This window comes from Podarcis vaucheri (genome assembly GCF_965113315.1).
Source record: "Podarcis vaucheri genome assembly, chromosome: 13".
Classification (NCBI taxonomy): Eukaryota; Metazoa; Chordata; class Lepidosauria; order Squamata; family Lacertidae; genus Podarcis; species Podarcis vaucheri.
The window spans coordinates 28,117,104-28,142,368 of NC_138751.1; the positions used below are offsets into that span (position 1 = coordinate 28,117,104).

Consider the following 25,265-nt stretch of genomic DNA (forward strand, 5'->3'; position numbering starts at 1 on the left):
CAAGTTGAATTAACATGTTGCTGCCATAAAGATGAATGTTAAGTGCACATACAACCTGTTTCGCCCCCACCCTAAAACTCGTAATACTACCTCCCCACAAGAGCAAGACATCTGCCCCCAGATGTACAAACAAACAACAACAGCTTCCCTGTGAAAAAATAACAGACAAGTTAACGAAGGTATTGAAACACACTGCCCCTTCCTCCTGCTCTAGGGAAGGGCTCTGATTAAGCCATCTCCTCTGACCCCTTAGCACCATGGTGACTGAAACACAACTAGCTGGAGGAAGGAGAGGAGTTGCTTTAATTCCTCACTCCAAATCACAGTTTTTAAGGCGAATGATTCCTTAGAATCTAGCCCTCTTTAGGTGTTAATGGTCCTTGGAATGACTCAGGATAGCTCTGTGAGCGTAATGGTAATGTGGGGATTGGAACTCGGGTTTCTCTGGTCCAAGTACCACACACTGGCTAGCCATGCATTTGTTTTCCGTTTAATCAAGCAATCTAAAGACTTGAGGGGGAAAAGGCAGGTTCTTGAATTCCAAAGTTGGGTATGTGAAGGGTGAGACAACCCAAAACCTAATTACAGTGGTACCTTCGTTTAAGACCAGCTTAGTTTATGAACAACTTGGATTAAGAACGCTGCAAACCCGGAAGTAGGTGTTTTGGTTTGTGAACTTGCCTTGGAAGCAGAACATGTTGAGTGTGTTGCATTTGTAAATTGAGTCCCCCGCTGCTATGGGAAAGCACACCTTGGTTTAAGAACGCTTTGGTTTAATAACGGACTTCCGGAATGGATTAAGTCCATAAACCAAGGTACCACTGTATGTGGAAACCACTGCCTCCTTGGAGGAAGTTCCGTTACTAGGGAGCTATAACCAAGAAGGTTCTGCAAAAAAGGTGCCTGGTCATTGAGGCCACCCAGGGATGCTGCCAGGGATCAGTAACTACAGGTAACATGTAAGCCCCATCTTGCATGCAGCCAGTTATCAAGGCCAATTAATCTTCCACCAATGTCCTCCAACCACACACTACTTACCGTATTTTTCGCTCTATAACACGCACCCGACCATAACACGCACATAGTTTTTAGAGGAGGAAAATCTGTAGGCATGCCACCCATAGGCATTTCCTCCATAACACGCACAGACATTTCCCCTAACTTTCTAGGAGGAAAAAAGTGAGTGTTATGGTGCAAAAAATACGGTAAGTCTTTTCGTTGGGCTCTATTCACATCTGACTTGTCACTAAGGACATTGTTCAATGTAAAAGAACAAAAGGGTGGTTTGGGAGGAAGTGGGATGACTTTGGTGTGGGTGTGTGGGTGTGGCAAGGTTAGGTCTGAAGTGTTACATCCATCTGAAAAGGAACCTCTTCCTGAAGAGAATTAGGATGGCATTCCACCCTTATCCTAAACCAAGCACTAATTCCCAGCCCTATATAAGGAAGCCTTTTAATGTGTCATGTTTTATTATGTTTTTATATGTGTTGGGCGCCACCCAAAGTGGCTGGGGCAACCAGTCAGATAGGCGGGGTACAGATAATAAAATTATTATTATAATACACACATTGGCATATGGCATCATGGAGTCCTGGAGTCCAGCAATGACAAAGACAGCAAGTCGGAGACTACAGAGTCATCAGCTAGGAAGGAAGCCTGAGTTCCCAACTGACACTGATAAGACGTTCCTATTTTCATCAACGTTCTCCTATTTTTCTTGGAGAAATGTTGGAGGGTAGGTAATGTTGGTGATGCAAGAGACGACTGAACCTGAAGGCTGGTAGACAGGAGTCCCCTGAACCATAACCGCACAAGAATATCCTTGTTGGATCATGCCAGTGGCCTACCTACTTGCTTGTTCCGAAGTTGGAGCCCCTGTGTGTGTGTCGACAGCAAGCATATACTGTATAGTTGTCTCCAAAATCAGGAATATTGGCTAATAGCTGGTGCTAGAAAGAGGACGGTGTCTTGGGGTGCAGTAAACGCCTCATGGCATCCTTCACTTCTTTGTTCCTCAGGCAATATATGATAGGGTTGAGCATTGGCGTCACAACATTGTAGAGCACAGTTGCCAAGGTGTCAAAATATACAGAACGGCTGGCACTGGGCCTGTTATAATTGAACATGCAGGTGACATAGAATAAGGTGACCACCGTGAGGTGCGAAGTGCAGGTGGAGAACGCCTTGCGGCGGCCTCGGTTGGTACGGATTCTCAAGATGGCCGCCACGATGTGGACGTAGGAAACCACGATGCAAAGGAAAGGACTGACGCCGAGCAGCAGGGTGACTGCCAGCAAGGTGATTTGGTTGGGGAATGTGTCCGCGCAAGACAGCTTGAGTAGCTGGGGGACGTCGCAGAACAAATGGTCCAGGTTGTGAGAGGCACAGAAGGGCAGGAGAGCGGTCATGGCTGTGTGCAGGACTGAATTGAGGAAGCCGCAGGCCCAGGAGGCTGCCACCAGCCGGGTACACAGCTTTCTGTTCATGAAGATGGTGTACGTAAGTGGGTGGCAGATGGCGACGTATCGGTCATACGCCATCACGGCCAGGAGGAGGCACTCAACCCCTACAAAAGTCACCAAGAAGTAAAGCTGAGCCAGGCAGCCCAGGATAGAGATGGTCTTTGTCTCCGCCAACAGATTCTTGAGCATGTGGGGCAGAGTGACGGAGGAATAGCAAATGTCCAGGAACGACAGGTGCTGGATGAAATAGTACATGGGCGTACGAAGGCCAGAATCTAGCCCTGCGGTCACCAGGATAAGAGCATTGCCCAGCAAGGTGGTGATATACATGGTCAGAAACAGGAGGAAGAACAGGGCTTGGGGTTCCGGGAAGCTGGAGAAGCCCAGGAACACAAATGATGTTGTCGCGGTTTGGTTTCCCATCTGCCTCACCTCCTGTACCTGAAATGTGGGAGAGATTTAGAAGACCAAACGGAGGGACCACACCCATAACTGAAAATCATGCTTATTCCCAGCACACACAAAGCCCCATTCACTTGGTTGTATTTATTTCATCTGTGATCTCCCAAGCACACCATGAGTTACAGCAAAAGCTGGGATAGCTCAAGGGGTAGAGCATGAGACTCTTAATCTCTTCATTTTGGGATTGAGCCCCACCTTGGGCAAAAAAATAATAATCCTGTATTGCAGGGAGTTGGACTAGATGACCCACGTGGTCCCTTCTGACTCTACAATTCTGATTCTATGTAATCTGCCCTTTCCTCCCTATTTGTTTCCTGATCTATAAGATACCCGATTATTCATTTCTGTCTCTCTGTCTCTCCCTTGCACCTTCAGCTTCTGTTTCTTTCTTTCCCTCTTTTTCTTCTTTTGCAGCTTGTGATTCAAGCCCAGCCTTTGTCCACTAGATGCCCTGAAGATTTTGCTGGATTATAGCTCCCATCTTCAATGACCATCGGCCATGCTGGCTGGGTCTGATGGGAGTTGGAGTCCCATGACATCTGCAGATGTGGGGCAAGCCTGGTTGAGGCAAGCTGCTCTGCCATCTCTACCGGTTTGTTAGTGACTTCCTCTTCTCTCTCCTTCCTAAACCTCACTTCAACTGCTGCTGCCTCACCAGTGTGCATCACAGCAGAGATTTCTCATCCTTTGCTTCCTCTGTTAGCTTTGCAGTCTCTGCTTCACTTCACACTTCTGCTCTATTGACAAAGCTGCATGAATCCCACAGTGCAGGGCTAGGAAAGCCAATCTGGTGCCCTTCTGATGTTTCTAGACTACAACGCCCATCGGCCTCAGCCAACACGGGCAGTGGTCAGGAATGGTAGGAGTGCTAGTCCAGAAACATCTGGATGTTGTTGACTGTTTCGGGTGTAGAATGCTATGAGAAAGTAGTTTCTGCCCCTGTAAATACAGATATTTCTGTAATAATGTAACTGGGATAGGATTAACATAACACAACTCTCTTAGATGCAGGATGTGTCATATTGGACACCTGGGACCTTGGCTCAAATATTTGTTTGACCATGAAGTTTAGTAACAGTGACCGTAGGCAGTCTTTCAGCCTAAGCTGCCTCAAAGGTTTTTTTCTGAGGGGAACTGGGATAGCCCAGTTTTATCAACAGCCATTTAAAAAAATAAAAGCATTTCTTGTAGTGAGTAAGCACTGCTTCAGGTGGGGAAATGCTTGCAAACTGGATGGGAATGAGCTCCATTCCCCACCCAATCGCAGGCACTTGAATTTTGAGTACAAGCAGCGTTCATGGGTTTTCTTTTCTTTTTTCCAAGATAGAGATGGGAGGAAAGCTGAGGAACAAGCTGTGAAGTCAATACATTCCACAGTGCCCTGTTTAGTCAGTGGACTCATGTCAGAGTTTTGGAAGCGGGCTATCGTTCTTGGTGGGCAACAGTAAAGTTGCCTAAGGGATCAAAGAGGAATATTAAAAAAATTCCCAGCCTTTCCCCCATCCATTTCCTCTGCTTGGTGTTTATAGATGCTACAATCACAGCAAAATCAGAGAAGACAATGCTAAACTAAATTTGTTGGAAGACCAGTGAAGCAAGGCAATTGACAGCAAGAGAGATGCTGGCAATCACTGTTCCAGATGAATCTTCCTGTGTGATTTTCAGCTACTCTGAATTCAAGGTTGCAATGGTTTTTGAGTCTGCAAACCAATTTAGTTAAAACAGTTCTATGTGATCTTTGCCCCATCGACTTGCCTGGCTTCAACTGCCTTCACATTTATAGACTCAGGCTTGCTTGAAGCTGCTTTAAGTTGAGTGAGGTCAATGGCCCATGTTAGTAAAGTATTTACTCTGACAGGTACATAGGAACATATGAATCTGCCTTCTACTGAGACTGGCCCGTGGGCCACAGAGCTCACTGTTGCCACACAGACAACATCACTCAAGGATTCCTGGCCAGCGTTTCTCCCAGCCCTAGATCATCCTAACAACCCACAAAACATTCTAGAGTCTCACCTCAAAACACAAAAGTATGTTGCATTACAGAAGTAGCCAACATGGTGCCCTTGGGATGTGGTTAGACTGAGCTCCATCCTAAGCAGTGACAACAAAATGAAGATGCAAAGCCAGAGAGTGAGAACAAGAGATGAATAGCTAGGTAGACCAACAGATGGACAGGGAGCCGGGAAATAAGTTGCATTAAGGACCATAAATATATTTACCAGTGCAGAAGGGGCTCTTTTGTATTATCTCCAGTAAACGCCCATTTCTTGTAATCACACCCCATGAATAAGCCCATGTATATCTTAGTTCTTTGAATACACAAAGCATTTAAAAAAATATCCCAGTGTATTTGCTGCAGATCTGAGGAGCAAACATATCTCAATGCCTTTGGGATTGATTAACTCAAAGGAATTGTTACTCTTAGAGAATTGTTTACTTGCTATAAGAAATTCCGTCCCCCTTGAGCATTATGTTCCTTGATTGGACCCAGAAGACTTCAAGATCAGCCCAGTACAGCCTATTCTTACAGTGAATAATAATAATAATAATAATATTTATATGCTGGCCATCTGACTAGGTTGCCCCAGCCACTCTGGGCAGCTCCCCCCAAAATATTAAAAACACAATAAAGCAGACTGCACAGGATACAGGCTGTACTGTTACATTTCTCCATGTGCAATAGCACTTACTTGAGTTTGGTTTCCTTTGAAAGGAGGCTTATTGCCATTTTGTAATATTTGCATTTATTTACAGATAAACAGAATGAGCATAGGTGGAGGCACAACTTCAGTACTCCAAAAGTCCATCACAGTTCACTGCTCCTGCATCAGATCCATTTTGAAAATCATTGCCACTGGTGTTGCCCAATGAATGGCTTGAAAGCATCAGACTATTCCGCAACATTGTGGAAGATAAACAGATGTAAATCGGCATCTGGGCATAAACTGCTTTGAGCAGGCTATATCAGACAATCTGACTCCCGTTTTGTGGGGAGAAAAATAGATATAAACCTTCCAGTTGGGAGAATTGGCTTGATCCCTAGATCTAAAGTGCGGGGCTAAACATACGCTCCAGCAAGAGAGAGCCTGCAGCAGAGTTTAAAAACACAGAATTGTGCAGCAAGTGAGTGAAGCATTAGAATAAAAGTCTGTGGGACCTTTTAAATATTCTTAACACAGAGAAATCCCTTGTTAAATTCAAATGTCTTTCTCCCTTTATCTGTGTATGTGTGCACAAGAGAGGGAAATGGTAATATTTCCCTTTCCAGTTCCCAAGGAAAAGGTTACTGGGAGGGTAGACTTTTCTCCTAGGAAGAGTTTACACCAGGCATAGGAAAATTCGGCCCTCCATTTGTTCTGGGACTACAGTTCCCATCATCCCTGACCACTGGTCCTGCTAGCTAGGGATCATGGGAGTTGTAGGTCAAAAACATCTGGCGGGCCAAGTTTGCAAATGCCTGGTTTACACTTTGGTTCTTTCTGCTCACATAGCAAAAAGAGCTCAGAGGGAAAAGGAGAGACTGACACATTTGCAGAGGCGTGCAACATTTTTATTTAAGATATTGAAAACCAAATAAACATGACTGTGCACAACTGGTTCCACACATTTCAAAGCATGTTTTGATTTCATGCCAGGATTTCAAAATCTTGCTTCCCAGTTCCAGATCTTTAGGTTACACATGTCAGCACATAAGCCAGGGATGCCATCTTCATTTCAACATCAGGAAATGGCATTGCATGCAAAGTTGGGTGGGACATGTCCTCCGGCTCACCCATAGCTCTATTCTGGACCTTCTGCTTGTGGAAGCTGCACAGCTCAGTTGGTTAGATCGTGGTGCTGATGACGCCAAGGTTGCAAGTTCGATTCCCCTATGGGACCACTGCCTATTCCTGCATTGTAGGGGTTGGACTAGGTGATCCTCAGAGTCCCTTCCAACTCTACAATTCTGTGATTCTGAGGGAGCTGCTGAATTGAGACAATTGTGTTTCCATAACACTTGCCTTTGTGCTGCATTTCTAGGCACAGAATTGGGCTTTCCAGTCCATGTCCAAGCATTTATTTATTTTTGCCCCACCACTTTCCCCATGAAAACCCGCTCTTTGACACTGAATTGGAGCAAATGGCAATTTGTGGAAAACCTGAATTGCTGTTTGTTCCAATTCAGCAGCAGAGACTGGGTTTTCCTGGGGAATGTGGAGGGACAAAAAATGGAAAGTGCATGGACACGGGCCAGGGAAGTGCAGACCTGTGGCATAATCTTTAATGTACTTTAGCCCATATCATCAGACATCTGAAAATGAAGGAATATATGGAAACCTAAGAAGAAATAAGCTAAAGTGCCACAGGAGTCTTTGATGTTTTTGTTCTGGCAGACTAAAACAGTTTCCCTTCTAGAATTTGTTTGCTCAGGTCCTTCATGCTGTGACTACATTTCTCCAGGGCAAACATTCAAAATTCCACAGCAGCTGAATTCCCAAGCTCAAAAGTCAGCGCTCGACATCAGAAATGTTTGTGTTTCGTTATTTCACTATCCATAAACCTCGCTCCCGTATTTTTCAAGACTTTAGGTGACAAATTATAGGTTTTTGTAGACACAAAAGTATTAGTTGAAAAGACACTTGCGGGGACCAGTACAAATGTGTGCCTATACAAAAATATACATCAAAAGAAAAGGCCACCTAAGCAAATTTAATAAAACAGAAAAAAAGAAAAAAGAAAATGCCAGCATTTCTGATATTAAAGGGAGGAGGCTGGTAGGTATCAGAGGTCTCTCTTCCTCCCTGTCACTTTCCTGAAAGCTTGTTTCACATCCTTGTTCCTTAAGCTATAGATCAGTGGATTCAACATGGGTGTGATGGTGACATAGAATATGGCAATGTATTTGTCTAGATCTGAGGATGTCTTGGTTTGAGGCTGTAAGTACATTGACATGGCTGTTCCATAGAATATGGTGACCACCATGAGATGTGAACTACAGGTTGAGAAGGCCTTGGCCCTGTTCTCTGTAGATTGCATTTTCAAGACGGTGGTGATAATACGGGCATAGGTGACCAAGATGAAGCCAAAAGGAAGAAGCAGAGTAAGGATGCTGGTGGCAAACATTGACACCTGGTTTCCACTAGTATCTGAGCAGGCCAACTTGAGCATAGTCTGGACCTCACACAGAAAGTGGTTGATAACATTATGCCCACATAGAGAGGCCTGTGAGGTGAGAGAAGGTACCAGGATCAGCAGGAAGGAGCTGCCCCATGAAATGGTTGCCATAGCAATGCAAACGTTATTGTTCATGATGATATTATAGCGCAGGGGGTTGCAAACAGCCACCCAGCGGTCATAGGACATCATCGCCAGCAGGAGGCATTCTGTCATCCCCAAGAAGAGGGAGATGTACATTTGGGCGTAACAGCCAGAATGGGAAATGGTGGTCTTAGCTGACAGGCAATGAGCCAACATCTGGGGGATGGTGCTGGTAGTATAGCAGATGTCAAGGAAAGACAGGTTTCCAAGGAAGAAGTACATGGGGGTGTGCAGGCGGGGGTCCACCACAGCAAGCAGCAGGAGGAGACCGTTGCCCACCACAGTGATGAGGTAGATGAGGAGAAAAAGGCCAAAGAGGGCGATCTTTGTCTGAGGGTTACTAGAGAGGCCCAGCAGGATGAATTCTGTCGTGGTAGTCTCATTCTCTCTTCTGCCCATGTTATCTCCCTCTAAGAGCTTAGCTGGAACTGAAACAGGAAAACAGATTGGAAGTAAATAGCCTCACCCAACCCAAGAGTGTTGCATTAATTTATATTGAGGCTTACATCTTGTATTATTGCTGAAGCCTCAAGGCTGCTAAGCAATAATGAGGAAAATAAGAATCAGGAAAGCCCCCATAATATTAGAAGGAAACTAAAAACTGCAAGGAAGGGGGAGTTGAAGAAGTTAGGGAGTGGGAAGAGGGGAATGGGTCTTGGAAGCCATCAAATTTCATTAAACGCTTGAGAAGGGCAGAAGGGATGCAATGAGTAATTGTGTAGGAGACACAAAAGTGAGAGGCAGCATCAAAAAAACCACTACCACCCACTCGAGAGCCAGTGTGGTGTAGTGGTTAAGAGTGGTAGATTCGTAATCTGGGGACCCGGTTCACGTCTCCACTCCTCCACATGCAGCTGCTGGGTGACCTTGGGCTACTCACACTTCTCTGAAGTCTCTCAGCCCCACTCACCTCACAGAGTGTTTGTTGGGGGGGAGGAAGGGAAAGGAAAATGTTAGTCGCTTTGAGACTCCTTTAGGTAGTGATAAAGCGGGATATCAAATCCAAACTCCTCCTCCACTCAACAAAACAATCCATATTTAGTCATGCTTATACTACACCCAATACACACACACACACACACACACACACACACACACACAGAGTACATACAATTATTGTGTTTTTTAATGTAGCCCACTGCGGGTAGCTCATTGTATCATCAGCCCATACATACATACCTCTGAAACTAGCACCAAAATCCATGGAACTTATATTAATCATAATGTCAGCAGAAGTCTGGAAAATGCAACTTAGTCAGACTGCACTTCTCCAGCGATTTACTTCTGTCTGATCAGATAGAATTAGGATTGCAACTTGAATTCAGACTGAACTCAGTATATTTACAACAAAGGAAAGGAAGTCCTCTAACACCCCACCACCATGAAAAACATAATTAACGTGTATAATTTTATTGTCACAAGGCGACACAATGGCCATTAGACTACTTTAAAAGGGAGCTAGAAAATAAGAGAACAAGAAGAATATTCCTTGAAAGAAGACTGGAAACTCTTTCCTGATTATATGGGTGAAAATTGTGTACATTTAAAAACGCTGGTAGCATTAAGATAACTTCAACAGTGTAAACAAGTTTGGATGGTGTAATAATGGATTGCTGAATGGTTTAGTTCATTTAAAATATGCAGAGATGTACGGTATGCAAAATGAACCACAGAAAGAGAGGAAGGGAAGTCATTTATTTAAGGTTGTTTAAATGAATATTTTGAAGTGTGAATTAGAAAAATCTAATAAAAACTATATCTAAAAAATAAAATAAAAGGGAATTAGGAAATAAACCCCCACAGTGAATCAAAGTATCCCCAACTGTAAGCCAGGATAGATAATAATGAAACATCAACATGCAGAGGATGTATGACTCTGTATACCACATGCTGAGGACAAATTACAAGGCAAGGGAAATGCCATCAGTTTCATGGTGGCATCAGGGAGGAGGTCCATGACGGGTGACCATTGTTTGAAACAAAGAGTATCAGACGAGATGGACCATTGGCCTGATCTATCAAGACATTTATTATATTATTACAGGAGACAAAGTAATAACTGATCTTGTCCTAAATTCTCATTTAACATCCTTAGAAGGAAAAGGAAAGACAGTAACTCACCATACCAAGCCTTAATCTTCCAGAGTTTTTGGCACCTGTTCACAAATTTTCCATCACTTGTGAAAAATGAAAGACATGCAAAATACCTACAAATATTAGAGAATAGGATGCTGTGTGCCATAGTCTGGGCATTTTAAATAAGTCCACAACTATCCCATAGAAGCTGCAGCCAGGAACAGGACACGTTTGTGGTAGTTTTCACAACTGACGAAAAACTCCTGATTCATTCAAGGTTTAGATAACAACATTCTCTAACTTGGTCATTTTCCAGGATTGCCATCTCATCCACAGGGAGATAATCCACTCTGTACTGTAGTTCATTAGCGAGCACTTGCACATTAGCAATTAAATAGTTTTTTCCACTCCTCAGTGACAAATGTACCCAAAGATCAGGAAAAAACTGTTTATGTATGCAACAACAGCTGCTCAGATGATTTATGCCAGGCGCAAGCAAACTCGGCCCTCCAGATGTTTTGGGACTACAGTTCCCATCATCCCTGACCACTGGTGCTACTAGCTAGGGATCATGGGAGTTGTAGGTCAAAAACATCTGGCGGGCCAAGTTTGCCTATGCCTGGTTTACAATTTTGTTCTTTCTGCTCACATGGCAAAAAGAGCTCAGAGAGAAAAAGGAGGGACTGATACAGTGGCAGAGACGTGCAACATTTTTATTTATTTTATTTAAGATATTGAAAACCAAATAAACATGACTGTGCACAACTGGTTCCACACATTTCAAAGCATGTTTTGATTTCATGCCAGGATTTCAAAATCTTGCTTCCCAGTTCCAGATCTTTAGGTTACACAGGGCAGCACATAAGCCAGGGATGCCATCTTCATTTCAACATCAGGAAATAGCATTGCATGCAAAGTTGGGTGGGACATGTCCTCTGGCTCACCCATAGCTCTATTCTGGACCTTCTGCTTGTGGAAGCTGCACAGCTCAGTTGGTTAGATCGTGGTGCTGATGACGCCAAGGTTGCAGATTTGATGCATTGTTCCTGCATTGTAGGGGGTTGGACTAGGTGATCCTCAGAGTCCCTTCCAACTCTACAATTATGGGATTCTGAGGGAGCTGCTGAATTGAGACAATTGTGTTTCCATAACACTTGCCTTTGTGCTGCATTTCTAGGCACAGAATTGGGCTTTCCAGTCCATGTCCAAGCATTTATTTATTTTTGCCCCACCACTTTCCCCATGAAAACCCGCTCTTTGACACTGAATTGGAGCAAATGGCAATTCATGGAAAACCCGAATTGCTGTTTGTTCCAATTCAGCAGTAGAGACTGGGTTTTCCGGGGGAATGTGGAGGGACAAAAAATGGAAAGTGAATGGACATTGGCCAGGGAAGTGCAGACCTGTGGCATAATCTTTAATGGACTTTAGCCCATATCATCAGACATCTGAAAATGAAGGAATATATGGAAACCTAAGAAGAAATAAGCTAAAGTGCCACAGGAGTATTTGATGTTTTTGTTCTGGCAAACTAAAACAGATTCCCTCCTAGAATTTGTTTGCTCAGGTCCTTCATGCTGTGACTACATTTCTCCAGGTCAAACATTCAAAATTCCACAACAGCTGAATTCCCAAGCTCAAAAGTCAGTGCTCGACATCAGAAATGTTTGTGTTTCGTTATTTCACTATCCATAAACCTCAATTTCCTATTTTGCAAGACTTTAGGTGACAAATTATAGGTTTTTCTAGACACAAAAGTATTAGTTGAAAAGACACTTGCGGGGACCAATACAAATGTGCGCCTATACAAAAATATACATTAAAAAAAGGCCAGCATTTCTGATATTAAAGGGAGGAGGCTGGTAGATATCAGAGGTCTCTCTTCCTCCCTGTCACTTTCCTGAAAGCTTGTTTCACATCCTTGTTCCTTAAGCTATAGATCAGTGGATTCAACATGGGTGTGATGGTGCCATAGAATATGGCAATGTATTTGTCTAGATCTGAGGATGTCTTGGTTTGAGGCTGTAAGTACATTGACATGGCTGTTCCATAGAATATGGTGACCACCATGAGATGTGAACTACAGGTTGAGAAGGCCTTGGCCCTGTTCTCTGTGGATTGCATTTTCAACACGGTGGTGATAATACGAGCATAGGTGACCAAGATGAAGCCAAAGGGAAGAAGCAGAGTAAGGATGCTGGTGGCAAACATTGACACCTGGTTTCCACTAGTATCTGAGCAGGCCAACTTGAGCATAGCCTGGACCTCACACAGAAAGTGGTTAATAACATTATGCCCACATAGTGAGGGCTGTGAGGTGAGAGAAGGTACCAGGATCAGTAGGAAGGAGCTGCCCCATGAAATGGTTGCCATAGCAGTACAAACCTTATTGCTCATGATGATATTATAGCGCAGGGGGTTGCAAACAGCCACCCAGCGGTCATAGGACATCATTGCCAGCAGGAGGCATTCTGTCGTCCCCAAGAAGAGGGAGATGTACATTTGGGCGTAACAGCCAGAATGGGAAATGGTGGTCTTAGCTGACAGGCAATGAGCCAACATCTGGGGGATGGTGCTGGTAGTATAGCAGATGTCAAGGAAAGACAGGTTGCCAAGGAAGAAGTACATGGGGGTGTGCAGGCGGGGGTCCACCACAGCAAGCAGCAGGAGGAGACCGTTGCCCACCACAGTGATGAGGTAGATGAGGAGAAAAAGGCCAAAGAGGGCGATCTTTGTCTGAGGGTTACTAGAGAGGCCCAGCAGGATGAATTCTGTCGTGGTAGTCTCATTCTCTCTTCTGCCCATGTTATCTCCCTCTAAGAGCTTAGCTGGAACTGAAACAGGAAAACAGATTGGAAGTAAATAGCCTCACCTGACCCAAGAGTGTTGCATTAATTTATATTGAGGCTTACATCTTGTATTATTGCTGAAGCTTCAAGGCTGCTAAGCAATAATGAGGAAAATAAGAATCAGGAAAACCATTCACAATATTAAGCACCATTAAGTCCATTCGTGGCCGACTCTGGGGTTGTGGCGCTCATCTCACTTTATTGGCCAAGGGAGCCGGCGTACAGCTTCCAGGTCATGTGGCCAGCATGACTAAGCTGCTTCTGGCGAACCAGAGCAGTGCATGGAAACGCCGTTTACCTTCCCGCCGGAGTGGTACCTATTTATCTACTTGCACTTTGACGTGCTTTCGAACTGCTAGGTTGGCAGAAGCAAACTAAAAACTGCAAGGAGCGGGAGTTGAAGAAGTGAGGGAGTGGGAAGAGGGGAATGAGTCTTGGAAGCCATCAAATTTCAGTAAAAGCTTGAGAAGAGCTGAAGGGATGCAATGAGTAATTGTGTAGGAGACACAAAAGTGAGAGGCAGCATCAAAAAACCCACCACCACCCACTCAACAAAACAATCCAGATTTAGTCATGATTAGAGGAGACCCATTTTATACACACACACACACACACACACACACACACACAACATACAATTACTGTTGTTGTTGTTTTTAATGTTGTCCACTGAGGGCAGCTCACAGTTTCATGAGCCCATGCATACATACATCTGAAACTAGCACTGAAATCCATGGAACTTATAGTAGTCATAATGTGAGCAGAAGTCTGGAAAATGCAACTTAGTCAGACTGCACTTCTCCAGCGATTTACTTCTGTCTGATCAGATTGAATTAGGATTGCAACTTGAATTCAGACTGAACTCAGTATATTTACAACAAAGGAAAGGAAGTCCTCTAACACCCCACCACCATGAAAAACATAATTAACATGTATAATTTTATTGTCACAAGGCGACACAATGGCCATTAGACTACTTTAAAAGGGAGTTGGAAAATAAGAGAACAAGCAGAATATTCCTTGAAAGAAGACTGGAAACTGTTTCCTGATTATATGGGTGAAAATTGTGTACATTTAAAAACACTGGTAGCATTAAGATAAATTCAACAGTGTAAACAAGTTTTGATGGTGTAACAATGGATTGCTGAGTGGTTTAGTTCATTTAAAATATACAGGGATGTATGGTATGCAAAATGAACCACAGAAAGAGAGGAAGGGAAGTCATTGATTTAAGGTTGTTTAAATAAATATTTTGAAATGTAAATTAGAAAAATCTAATAAAAACTATACATAAAAAATAAAACAAAGTGGAATTACATTGGAACCGCCTCCCCCCAGTGGATCAAAGTATCCCGAACTATAAGCCAGGATAGATAATAATGAAACATCAACATGCAGAGGATGTATGACTCTGTATACCAGATGCTGAGGACAAATCACAAGGCAAGGGAAATGCCATCAGTTTCATGGTGACATCAGGGAGCAGGTCCATGAGGGGCGACCATTGTTTGAAACAAAGAGTATCGGACGAGACGGACCATTGGCCTGATCTATCAAGACATTTATTATATTATTATAGGAGACAAAGTAATAACTGATCTTGTCCTAAATTCTCATTTAACATCCTTAGAAGGAAAAGGAAAGACAGTAACTCACCATAGCAATGCCTTAATCTTCCAGAGTTTTTGGCACCCGTTCACAAATTTTCCCTCACTTGTGAAAAATGAAAGACATGAAAATTACCTACAAATATTAGAGAATAGGATACTGTGTGCCATAGTCTGGGCATTTTAAATAAGTCCACAACTATCCCATAGATCAATGAAATTAAAAAGATACATTGTCTCCATCTAGGGTGGGGGGAGAGAGAAACTGCAGCCAGGAACAGGACATGTTTACAGTAGTTTTCCCAACTGACGAAAAACCCCTGATTCGTGAAGGTTTAGATAACAACATTCTCTAACTTGGTCATTTTCCAGGATTGTCATCTTATCCACAGGGAGATAATCCACTCTGTACTGTAGTTCATTAGGGAGGACTTGCACATTAGCAATTAAATAGTTTTTTCTTTCTCCTCAGTGACAAATGTACCCAAAGATCAGGAAAAAACTGTTTATGTATGCAACAACAGCTGCCCACATGATTTATGCTAAGCACAGGCAAACTCGGCCCTCCAGATGTTTTGGGACTACAATACCCATCATCCCTGACCACTGGTCTTGCTAGCTAGGGATCATGGGAGTTGTAGGTCAAAAACATCTGGCGGGCCAAGTTTGCCTATGCCTGGTTTACACTTTGGTTCTTTTTGCTCACATGGCAAAAAGAGCTCAGAGGGAAAAGGAGAGACTGACACATTTGCAGAGACATGCAACATTTTTATTTAAGATATTGAAAACCTAATAAACATGACTGTGCACAACTGGTTCCACACATTTCAAAGCATGTTTTGATTTCATGCCAGGATTTCAAAATCTTGCTTCCCAGTTCCAGATCTTTAGGTTACACAGGGCAGCACATAAGCCAGGGATGCCATCTTCATTTCAACATCAGGAAATGGCATTGCATGCAAAGTTGGGTGGGACATGTCCTCCGGCTCACCCATAGCTCTATTCTGGACCATCTGCTTGTGGAAGATGCATAGCTCAGTTGGTTAGATCGTGGTGCTGATGACGCCAAGGTTGCAGGTTTGATCCCCCTATGGGACCGCTGCCTATTCCTGCATTGTAGGGGTTGGACTAGGTGATCCTCAGAGTCCCTTCCAACTCTACAATTCTGTGATTCTGAGGGAGCTGCTCAATTGAGACAATTGTGTTTCCATAACACTTGCCTTTGTGCTGCATTTCTAGGCACAGATTTGGGCTTTCCAGTCCATATCCAAGCATGCACTGTATTTTCCACTGTATAAGATGCACCAGACCATAAGACGCACCTAGATTTGGAGCAGGAAAACAAGAAAAAAAAATATTCTGAATCTCAGAAGCCAGAACAACAAGAGGGATCGCTGCACAGCGAAAGCAGTGATACCTCTTGCTGTTCTAGCTTCTGGGATAGCCTGCGCAACCTGCATTCGCTCCATAAGACACACACACATTTCCCCTTAATTTTTTGGAGGGAAAAGGTGAGTCTTATAGAGCAAAAAATACGGTATTTATTTTTGCCCCACCACTTTCCCCATGAAAACCCGCTCTTTGACACTGAATTGGAGCAAGTGGCAATTTGAGGAAAACCCAAATTGCTGTTTGTTCCAATTCAGCAGTAGAGACTGGGTTTTCCTGGGGAATGTGGAGGGACAAAAAATGGAAACTGCGTGGACATGGGCCAGGGAAGTGCAGACCTGTGGCATAATCTTTAATGGACTTTAGCCCATATCATCAGACATCTGAAAATGAAGGAATATATGGAAACCTAAGAAGAAATAAGCTAGACTTTAAAGTGCCACAAGAGTCTTTGATGTTTTTGTTGTGGCAGACTAAAACAGGTTCCCTTCTAGAATTTGTTACCTCAGGTTCTTCATGCTGTGACTACATTTCTCCAGGGCAAACATTCAAAATTCCACAACAGCTGAATTCCCAAGCTAGAAAGTCAGTGCTCAACATCAGAAATGTTTGTGTTTCATTATTTCACTATCCTTAAACCTCGCTTTCCTATTTTGCAAGACTTTAGGTGACAAATTATAGGTTTTTCTAGACACAAAAGTATTAGTTGAAAAGACACTTGCGGGGACCAGTACAAATGTGCACCTATACAAAAATATACATCAAAAGAAAAGGCCAGCATTTCTGATATTAAAGGGAGGGGGCTGGTAGGTATCAGAGGTCTCTCTTCCTCCCTGTCACTTTCCGGAAAGCTTGTTTCACATCCTTGTTCCTTAAGCTATAGATCAGTGGATTCAGCATGGGTGTGATGGTGCCATAGAATATAGCAATGTATTTGTCTAGATCTGAGGATGTCTTGGTTTGAGGCTGTAAGTACATTGACATGGCTGTTCCATAGAATATCGTGACCACCATGAGATGTGAACTACAGGTTGAGAAGGCCTTGGCCCTGTTCTCTGTGGATTGCATTTTCAACACGGTAGTGATAATACGAGCATAGGTGACCAAGATGAAGCCGAAGGGAAGAAGCAGAGTAAGGATACTGGTGGCAAACATTGTCACCTGGTTTCCACTAGTGTCTGAGCAGGCCAACTTGAGCATAGCCTGGACCTCACACGAAAAGTGGTTGATAACATTATGCCCACATAGAGAGGCCTGTGAGGTGACAGAAGGTACCAGGATCAGGAGGAAGGAGCTGCCCCATGAAATGGTTGCCATAGCAATGCAAACTTTATTGCTCATGATGATATTATAGCGCAGGGGGTTGCAAACAGCCACCCAGCGGTCGTAGGACATCATTGCCAGCAGGAGGCATTCTGTCATCCCCAAGAAGAGGGAGATGTACATTTGGGCGTAACAGCCAGAATGGGAAATGGTGGTCTTGGCTGACAGGCAATGAGCCAACATCTGGGGGATGGTGCTGGTAGTATAGCAGATGTCAAGGAAAGACAGGTTCCCAAGGAAGAAGTACATGGGGGTGTGCAGGCGGGGGTCCACCACAGCAAGCAGCAGGAGGAGACCGTTGCCCACCACAGTGATGAGATAGATGAGGAGAAAGAGGCCAAAGAGGGCGATCTTCGTCTGAGGGTTACTAGAGAGGCCCAGCAGGATGAATTCGATCATGGTAGTTTCATTCTCTCTTCTGCCCATGTTATCTCCTTCTAAGAGCTTAGCTGGAACTGAAACAGGAAAACAGATTGGAAGTAAATAGCCTCACCTGACCCAATAGTTTTGTGTTAATTTATATTGAGGCTTACATCTTGTATTATTGCTGAAGCCTCAAGGCTGCTAAGCAATAATGAGGAAAATAAGAATCAGGAAAACCCCACAATATTAGAAGCAAACTAAAAACTGCAAGGAGGGGGAGCTGAAGAAGTCAGGGAGTGGGGAATGAGTCTTGGAAGCCATCAAATTTCATTAAGAGCTTCAGAAGGCAGAAGGTATGCAATGAGTAATTGTGTAGGAGACACAAAATGAGAGGCAGCATCAAAAAACCCCACCACCTCCCACTCAATAATACAACCAGATTTAGTCATGCTTATAGTAGACCCATTACACACACGCACAGTACATACAATTATTGTGTTTTTTAATGTAGCCCACTGTGGGTAGCTCATTGTATCATCAGCCCATACATACATACCTCTGAAACTAGCACTGAAATCCATGAAACTTATATTAATCATAATGTCAGCAGAAGTCTGGAAAATGCAACTTAGTCAGACTGCACTTCTCCAGCGATTTACTTCTGTCTGATCAGATTGAATTAGGATTGCAACTTGAATTCAGACTGAACTCAGTATATTTACAACAAAGGAAAGGAAGTCCGCTAACACCCCACCACCATGAAAAACATAATTAATGTGCATAATTTTATTGTCACAAGGCGACACAATGGCCATTAGACTACTTTAAAAGGGAGTTGGAAAATAAGAGAACAAGCAGAATATTCATTGAAAGAAGACTGGAAACTGTTTCCTGATTATATGGGTGAAAATTGTGTACATTTAAAAACACTGGTAGCATTAAGATAACTTCAACAGTGTAAACAAGTTTGGATGGTGTAACAATGGATTACTGAATGGTTTAGTTCATTTAAAATATGCAGGGATGTACGGTATGCAAAATGAACCACAAAAAGAGAAGAAGGGAAGTCATTGATTTAAGGTTGTTTAAATAAATATTTTGAAATGTAAATTAGAAAAATCTAATAAAAACTATACATAATAAAATAAAATAATATAATAGGGAATTACATTAGAAACGCCCCCCCCAGTGGATCAAAGTATCCCCAACTATAAGCTAGAATAGATAATAATGAAACATCAACATGCAGAGGATGTATGACTCTGTATACCACATGCTGAGGACAAATTACAAGGGAAGGGAAATGCCATCAGTTTCATGGTGGCATCAGGGAGGAGGTCCATGACGGGTGACCATTGTTTGAAACAAAGAGTATCGGACGAGACGGACCATTGGCCTGATCTATCAAGACATTTATTATATTATTACAGGAGACAAAGTAATAACTCATCTTGTCCTAAATTGTCATTTAATATCCTTAGAAGGAAAAGGAAAGACAGTAACTCACCATAGCAATGCCTTAATCTTCCAGAGTTTTTCGGCACCTGTTCACAAATTTTCCATCACTTGTGAAAAATGAAAGAAATGCAAATTACCTACAAATATTAGAGAATAGGATACTGTGTGCCATAGTCTGGGCATTTTAAATAAGTCCACAACTATCCCATAGATCAATGAAATTTAAAAAATGCATTGCCTCCATCTAGGGTGAGGGAAGAAAGAAGCTGCAGCCAGGAACAGGACATGTTTGTGGTAGTTTTCACAACTGACGAAAAACTCATGATTCATTCAAGGTTTAGATAACAACATTCTCTAACTTGGTCACTTTCCAGGATTGTCATCTTATCCACAGGGAGATAATCCACTCTGTACTGTAGTTCATTAGAGAGCACTTGCACATTAGCAATTAAATTTTTTTTTTCCTCCTCAGTGACAAATGTACCCAAAGATCAGGAAAAAACTGTTTATTTATGCAACAGCTGCCCAGACAATTTATGCCAGGCACAGGCAAACACAGCCCTCCAGATGTTTTGAGACTACAATTCCCATCATCCCTGACCACTGGTCTTGCTAGCTAGGGATCATGGGAGTTGTAGGCCAAAAACATCTGGAGGGCCGAGTTTGCAAATGCATGATTTATGCACAAAGATGGAAATAAGAAACAGTCCCAACCAAAGGGGATTGGCAGATGAAATTGATGGACATGCAGGGATGGCTAAACTCACATAAGGAAACAGGAAGGAAAAAATTCAGTAAAGAATGGGAAAATTTATGGACTATTTGAAAAATTATTGTGAACAACTTAAATCATTAGCAGGCTTAGCATAAACTGAGCAGTTAAGATATAAATGAAATAGAATTTTTAGGAGAAAAACAAATTAATAAGGAATTAATTTGGATATGTAGCAGTAAAGATAAAATGTAAGGAGCCAAAGAGAGGAAATATAATCAAATTGTAGGTTTGTTTTCTTTCTTTCTTCTGTAATTAAACTTGTATGTTTGTTGTAAAACGGAAAAACTATTTAAAGAAAATACACTGACAAATGAAGAGGAGGACACAGAGGAGTAGAGAAGGGGTATACTTTCAGCCATATTGGAAACCTAATACAGTATTGGAGTCATCCTCTTAAAAAGTATAACAGTAGGGATTTTCATGCATTTTTATTCATTCAGAATCAAATTAAATTCTGCTTTATCTTGGGGTAGGGTATGTGGCTTGCCACCACTATCTCCAGTGCCCCAGAATGACACAAGTTCTAGTGGCATTCTGGGAAAGACCTTCTCAGCCATTATGTCATTTTTGTTAAGGTTCTGATCATGCCCATTGGGTACCATAGGTTGTGACCAATATTAATCATTTTCAGAATAGACCTATTGAAATGAATGGCGATCATTAATCTAGGTACATTATTTTCAATCAGTCTACTCTGAGGATAACTTAGTTTAAGACAACCCCAAGTTATAGAAAACTATAATTATTGTCTTCCTCAATCACTGTGCATTTATTATTATTATTATTTAATTCATTTTGTTTCTCAAGCAGTTGCTTGAGGTTGCTATTATGTTTCCAGTGGTACATAAACTCACAATCACAACTGCTTTTCATACTTAACACATTTCAACATGGTATAAATACAACTATTACTTCACGAAATGAATAAGTTGGTTTATTATTTTAACCAACAGAAATTAGAATCCAGACTAAAGTATCAAAATGAATACATGTCATCACCAATAAATAGAGGATTAAAATGCTAAAGCCATAAAAGAACACAAAGCGTAATTGTATTTTGGCATACTTTGAAAACGAATATAACGTACAACTGTGCTAAAGAATTGGATGTTGCTTTAGTAATGCCGCAGGTACCAGAAGGCACAATTTCAGCAAGGGCTTGTTCAAGTTAATTTTTCTGTAAGAGATCTAACTAGATTTGAAAGATGTGCTCTAGAAGCCATTTTATGCCAAGTCTTAAAAGCATCTTCAATCTGTCAGTGTGCATCTTTTGGTGAAGAAAGTATTGATCTGACGTGTAAAGATCTTTCCTATTCTAATTGATTCAAGAGGGTTCTGGAAGCTTCCCTGTGTGATACAAACTAGTGCAAGCTTGAAGTTTCTAGCTGACACGTAAGTTTCTATTCTGCCTAGAAACAAGCAGAAGGTTCCTGATGTTTGGGTTCTACCTTCAGAGAAGCTGAACAGCTGGTTTAAACTGATTCTATTATCTCTTCCACTCGTGGTCATGCTGAATATAATAAAAGGCCAGCAAGAGCCTGAGTTTTGCTTTCTATCTTTCTCTTTCCTTCTGGTGTGGTGTTCTGTACATAGTATGCTTAGTGTTAAGGTTTTAGTCTTATTATAAGTTGTTGTAAGTTTAGGTTAAGTCTGCTGCAACTGGATTTCTTATGGACAGTACCAATCCTGAATGTATGGATTTGTGACCAATAGGCGCATTTACCTTCAGTAGCAGTAGTAAAACTCTGCTGGATGGAATATTAATTGCCTGTGGTCTATTTTGGGGGAATCCTGCAAAGTGCTATGTCTTTTTTACTCTGCTAACTATACGCTGGAGTTCTGCTCTGGATCAATATGAGCAGAATTCATGACACAATCTTGACATTAGAACTATGGAGGTGGCCTAAGAGCAAGATATTTTTTGTTGGAAGAGAGGACTTAGCTAATGTTGCAGTGGACAAGCAACATTGTGAATGACCTTAACTTGTAACAATACAAACAAAACTAAATTTTAAACCATACCTTGCAATCATTTTGTGAATAATAATAATAATAATAATTTATTATTTGTATCCCGCCCGTCTGGCTGGGTTTCCCCAGCCACTCTGGGCGGCTTCCAACAAAGATTAAAAATACCTTAAAATGTTACACATTAAAAACTTCCCTGAACAGGGCTGTCTTCAGATATCTTCTAAATGTCAGGTAGTTGTTTATTTCCTTGACATCTGATGGGAGGGCGTTCCACAGGGTGGGTGCCACTACTGATAAGGCCCTCTGCCTGGTTCCCTGTAGCTCTGCTTCTTGCAGTGAGGGAACCACCAGAAGGCCCTCAGAGGTGGACCTCAGTGTCTGGGCTGAATGATGGGGGTGGAGACGCTCCTTCAGGTATACTGGGCCAAGGCCGTTTAGGGCTTTAAAGGTCAACACCAACACTTTGAATTGTGCTCAGAAGCACAATTCTTTACCTCTCAGTAGCTGCCTGGTGTTTACATCCAGTCTCATAACGATAATATAGCATTTGGGAAGAAAAATGAAGCCCGGTAATGCAGTATTGGAGACTAAGGTGGAGAAGATCTCCACAGTCACCATATATTTTCCTTTGGCGCTCAAGTAACAATGCAGAAATCACACACAGACACACTGGCGGAGGAAGGGGTGTGTGGTGAGTGTGGTCCAGCCCTGGTGTCATCACTGAGGGGGGATGACATCGCTGCCCCGCCCCCCTCCTGGGACACTTACCCCGCCCCGGGTGCGCAGCTAGCTCCACCTCTGCATGGACATAGGAAAAAACAAACCCAACCGCTCCCCCCCAAAAGACCCACATGCTGAAGTAGATAAACTTGAATCCCAATTGAGTCATACTTTGAACCAGTGCTTGGAAAGTTAACTTTTAAAATGAATTTTTCCCCGTTCCCATTCTTCCCTCCAAAAAGGAATTCATTCCAGTTCAAGTTCACCCCCTCCAAAAAGGAACTAATCCTGCTCCAGTTCAATTCACAATTCAATTCACAATTCATCCAGGTGGTCCTTGGCAGGTTTTTTTTTTCAGGCTTCAGAATTTTGCTAGCTGCTCTGCTAAATTACAAAATATACTTAAGAATATCAAGAAAGCATCAACACACACACACACACACACACACACACACACACACAGTGTAATGTGAACAATGGTTTTATTTGTTTTCCCCAACAATTGATCTTTAAGCTTAAAAATAATCACTTTTCAGAGAGATAATAATAATAATAATAATAATAATAATAATAATAATAATACCACCACCCCACCCATCTGGCTGGGTTTCTCCAGCCACTCTAGGCAGCTTACAGCATATATAAAGAATTGTAAAGCATCAGACATTTCCTGATACAGGGCTGCCTTCAGATGGCTTATAAAAGTCAGATAGTTGTTTATTTGGGAGGGTGTTCCACAGGGCAGGCACCACTACCGAAAAGGCCCTCCCTCGTTCCTTGTAACATCATTTTTCACAGTGAAGGAACCGCCAGAATGCCATTGGAGCTGGACATCAGTGAACTGAACGATGGGGCTGGAGACGCTCCTTCAGGTATACAGGGCCAAGGCCGTATTAAATGGTAAATACAATGGTCACAATCAAACACAGAGCTAAATCCGATGAAATTTTCTTAAGTTTTAACAAATTAAAACTTAAACTGCATTGAATTAAAAATTGCCCAAAGTTCCACTGCTAAAGGAATTTAATTCTTGTTCAGTTCACCAGGAAATTATAAGCCACTTTCAGGTGTAATTAATTTTGAAGTATTCAGTTATTAGTTAATCTGCATTAGTTAATTCCTAGGACTAACTTGAATTCAGTGGGGCTAACTACTGAGTAGACATGTATGGGAATGTTCCATAACACAGGAGTAACATAATCTGGATCCAGCCCAATGAAATGTTTAGATATGCATCATAAACTGTATATGTAAAAGGATATTTAACAGTTTATGTAAAAGTTTAAAAGATAAATAAAGGAATGGATAAGTAAGATCCCACAAGGTATCACAATGTCTTCAGGGGCTAAGGCTGCTGTGGTTTCTAACTTTTAAAACCCAAGATGCTTCATAGATAATTGCTCAGTGGGGAATAGGAAGGGCTCAATATAGCTCAAACGTGAGAAACTGAACTTAAGTAACTTTTATCCAAAGTTCTTAAACGTTTCCTATGACTAAATGTTTTCTTACTTTTTGCAGGAAGATTACACAGCAGTGGAGGTAAGATGCATGGAAGAGATGGGATCCAATTTAGAAAACATCAGTCTTGTAGGGAGTTTTTTAGGATTATTTTTTCTCTATGTTTTTAGCTTGGAAGGACAAATAAAAGAGTCTCTCATGATGAAAATGCTCCTAATTTTGAGAGCTAATTCCGAGAGCAGTAAGCTTCATTAGGCACCTGCCAAGGCCCACAGTCATTTTATTTTAATATGTATTTTTTTAATAACTGCTGGTTTTACTTGCATTTTGAAAAATGTTTAGGTTGACTTGTTTTAAACATCTGATTTATAAATCATTGTCATTTTCTTTGTAAACTGCTTAGGGTTTTTTTAAAAAAATAATTAAGCAGTATATAATTCCTGTTTAATAAAGAAAAAAACCACTCTCTTATCTTTTAAAACTGCCCTGGAAATCCTGATGAAGGCATGTATATAAATCTTTTAAAATAAAGCAAACATCTTGATTTCAATGGGAGTTAAATATGCCTAAATCTAGATCCAGCCAATTGCATTTTTGTGAAACTTTGTGAATTGCTGTTGCATAGTTATAACTCCCAAGTCAGTTTTTGCAATGCTTGTGAAGAATTTCACAGCTTTGCCTATACTACTAGAGGATATTGGTTTATTTTAATTTACTCCTAGAAATTTCAAGACCAGTTGTTAACAATCAACTTTAGGTGCTAACAAATGGCCTGTTTATAATTATTTGCTCTTGTCAGGAATGAGTATGGTTGCTCCCGAGGTAAACAGCCGACCTGCCTTTTACAGGTTTTATTGGTTGCAAAAACCATGTACAGTGCTGAAGTCCAAAATCCATGTCTGCCTCAATCACTAGCAGATTCTGAGAGTGGTTTCTTCCGGTTTCCCCTCTAGCACCAAAGCTGAGACAACCCCCTTGTCCTCCTCTTTTCCTTACGTTTAATTCCCTGGCGAAAACTATGCGAAGGTAGCTGCACTTCAATCTCCCTTTC

The 25,265-nt window shown here is 42.0% G+C and overlaps 3 protein-coding genes across 3 annotated transcripts; all 3 read right to left on the reverse strand.

The window, feature by feature from the left end:
- Positions 1-1,949: 1,949 nt before the first annotated feature.
- On the reverse strand, positions 1,950-8,648 carry LOC309516611 (uncharacterized protein; the record flags this gene model as incomplete). The annotated part of the gene is made up of 2 exons (XM_082195371.1): positions 7,704-8,648; positions 1,950-2,903 (listed from the first exon to the last, which is right to left on the reverse strand). The coding sequence occupies exons 1-2, from the start codon at positions 8,622-8,624 to the stop codon at positions 1,950-1,952; spliced, it is 1,875 nt and encodes a 624-aa protein (XP_082051497.1). The 5' UTR covers positions 8,625-8,648.
- A 3,491-nt stretch (positions 8,649-12,139) lies between these two features.
- LOC309516960 (olfactory receptor 13H1-like) lies at positions 12,140-14,891 on the reverse strand. Its single transcript, XM_082195913.1, has 2 exons — positions 14,807-14,891; positions 12,140-13,135 (listed from the first exon to the last, which is right to left on the reverse strand). Exon 2 carries the CDS (start codon positions 13,104-13,106, stop codon positions 12,171-12,173), a length of 936 nt encoding a protein of 311 aa, XP_082052039.1. The 5' UTR covers positions 13,107-13,135; positions 14,807-14,891; the 3' UTR covers positions 12,140-12,170.
- Positions 14,892-16,216: 1,325 nt separating this feature from the next.
- On the reverse strand, positions 16,217-17,895 carry LOC309515931 (olfactory receptor 13H1-like; the record flags this gene model as incomplete). The annotated part of the gene is made up of 1 exon (XM_082194246.1): positions 16,217-17,895. The coding sequence occupies one exon, from the start codon at positions 17,893-17,895 to the stop codon at positions 16,960-16,962; it is 936 nt and encodes a 311-aa protein (XP_082050372.1). The 3' UTR covers positions 16,217-16,959.
- Between the last annotated feature and the right edge of the window lie 7,370 nt (positions 17,896-25,265).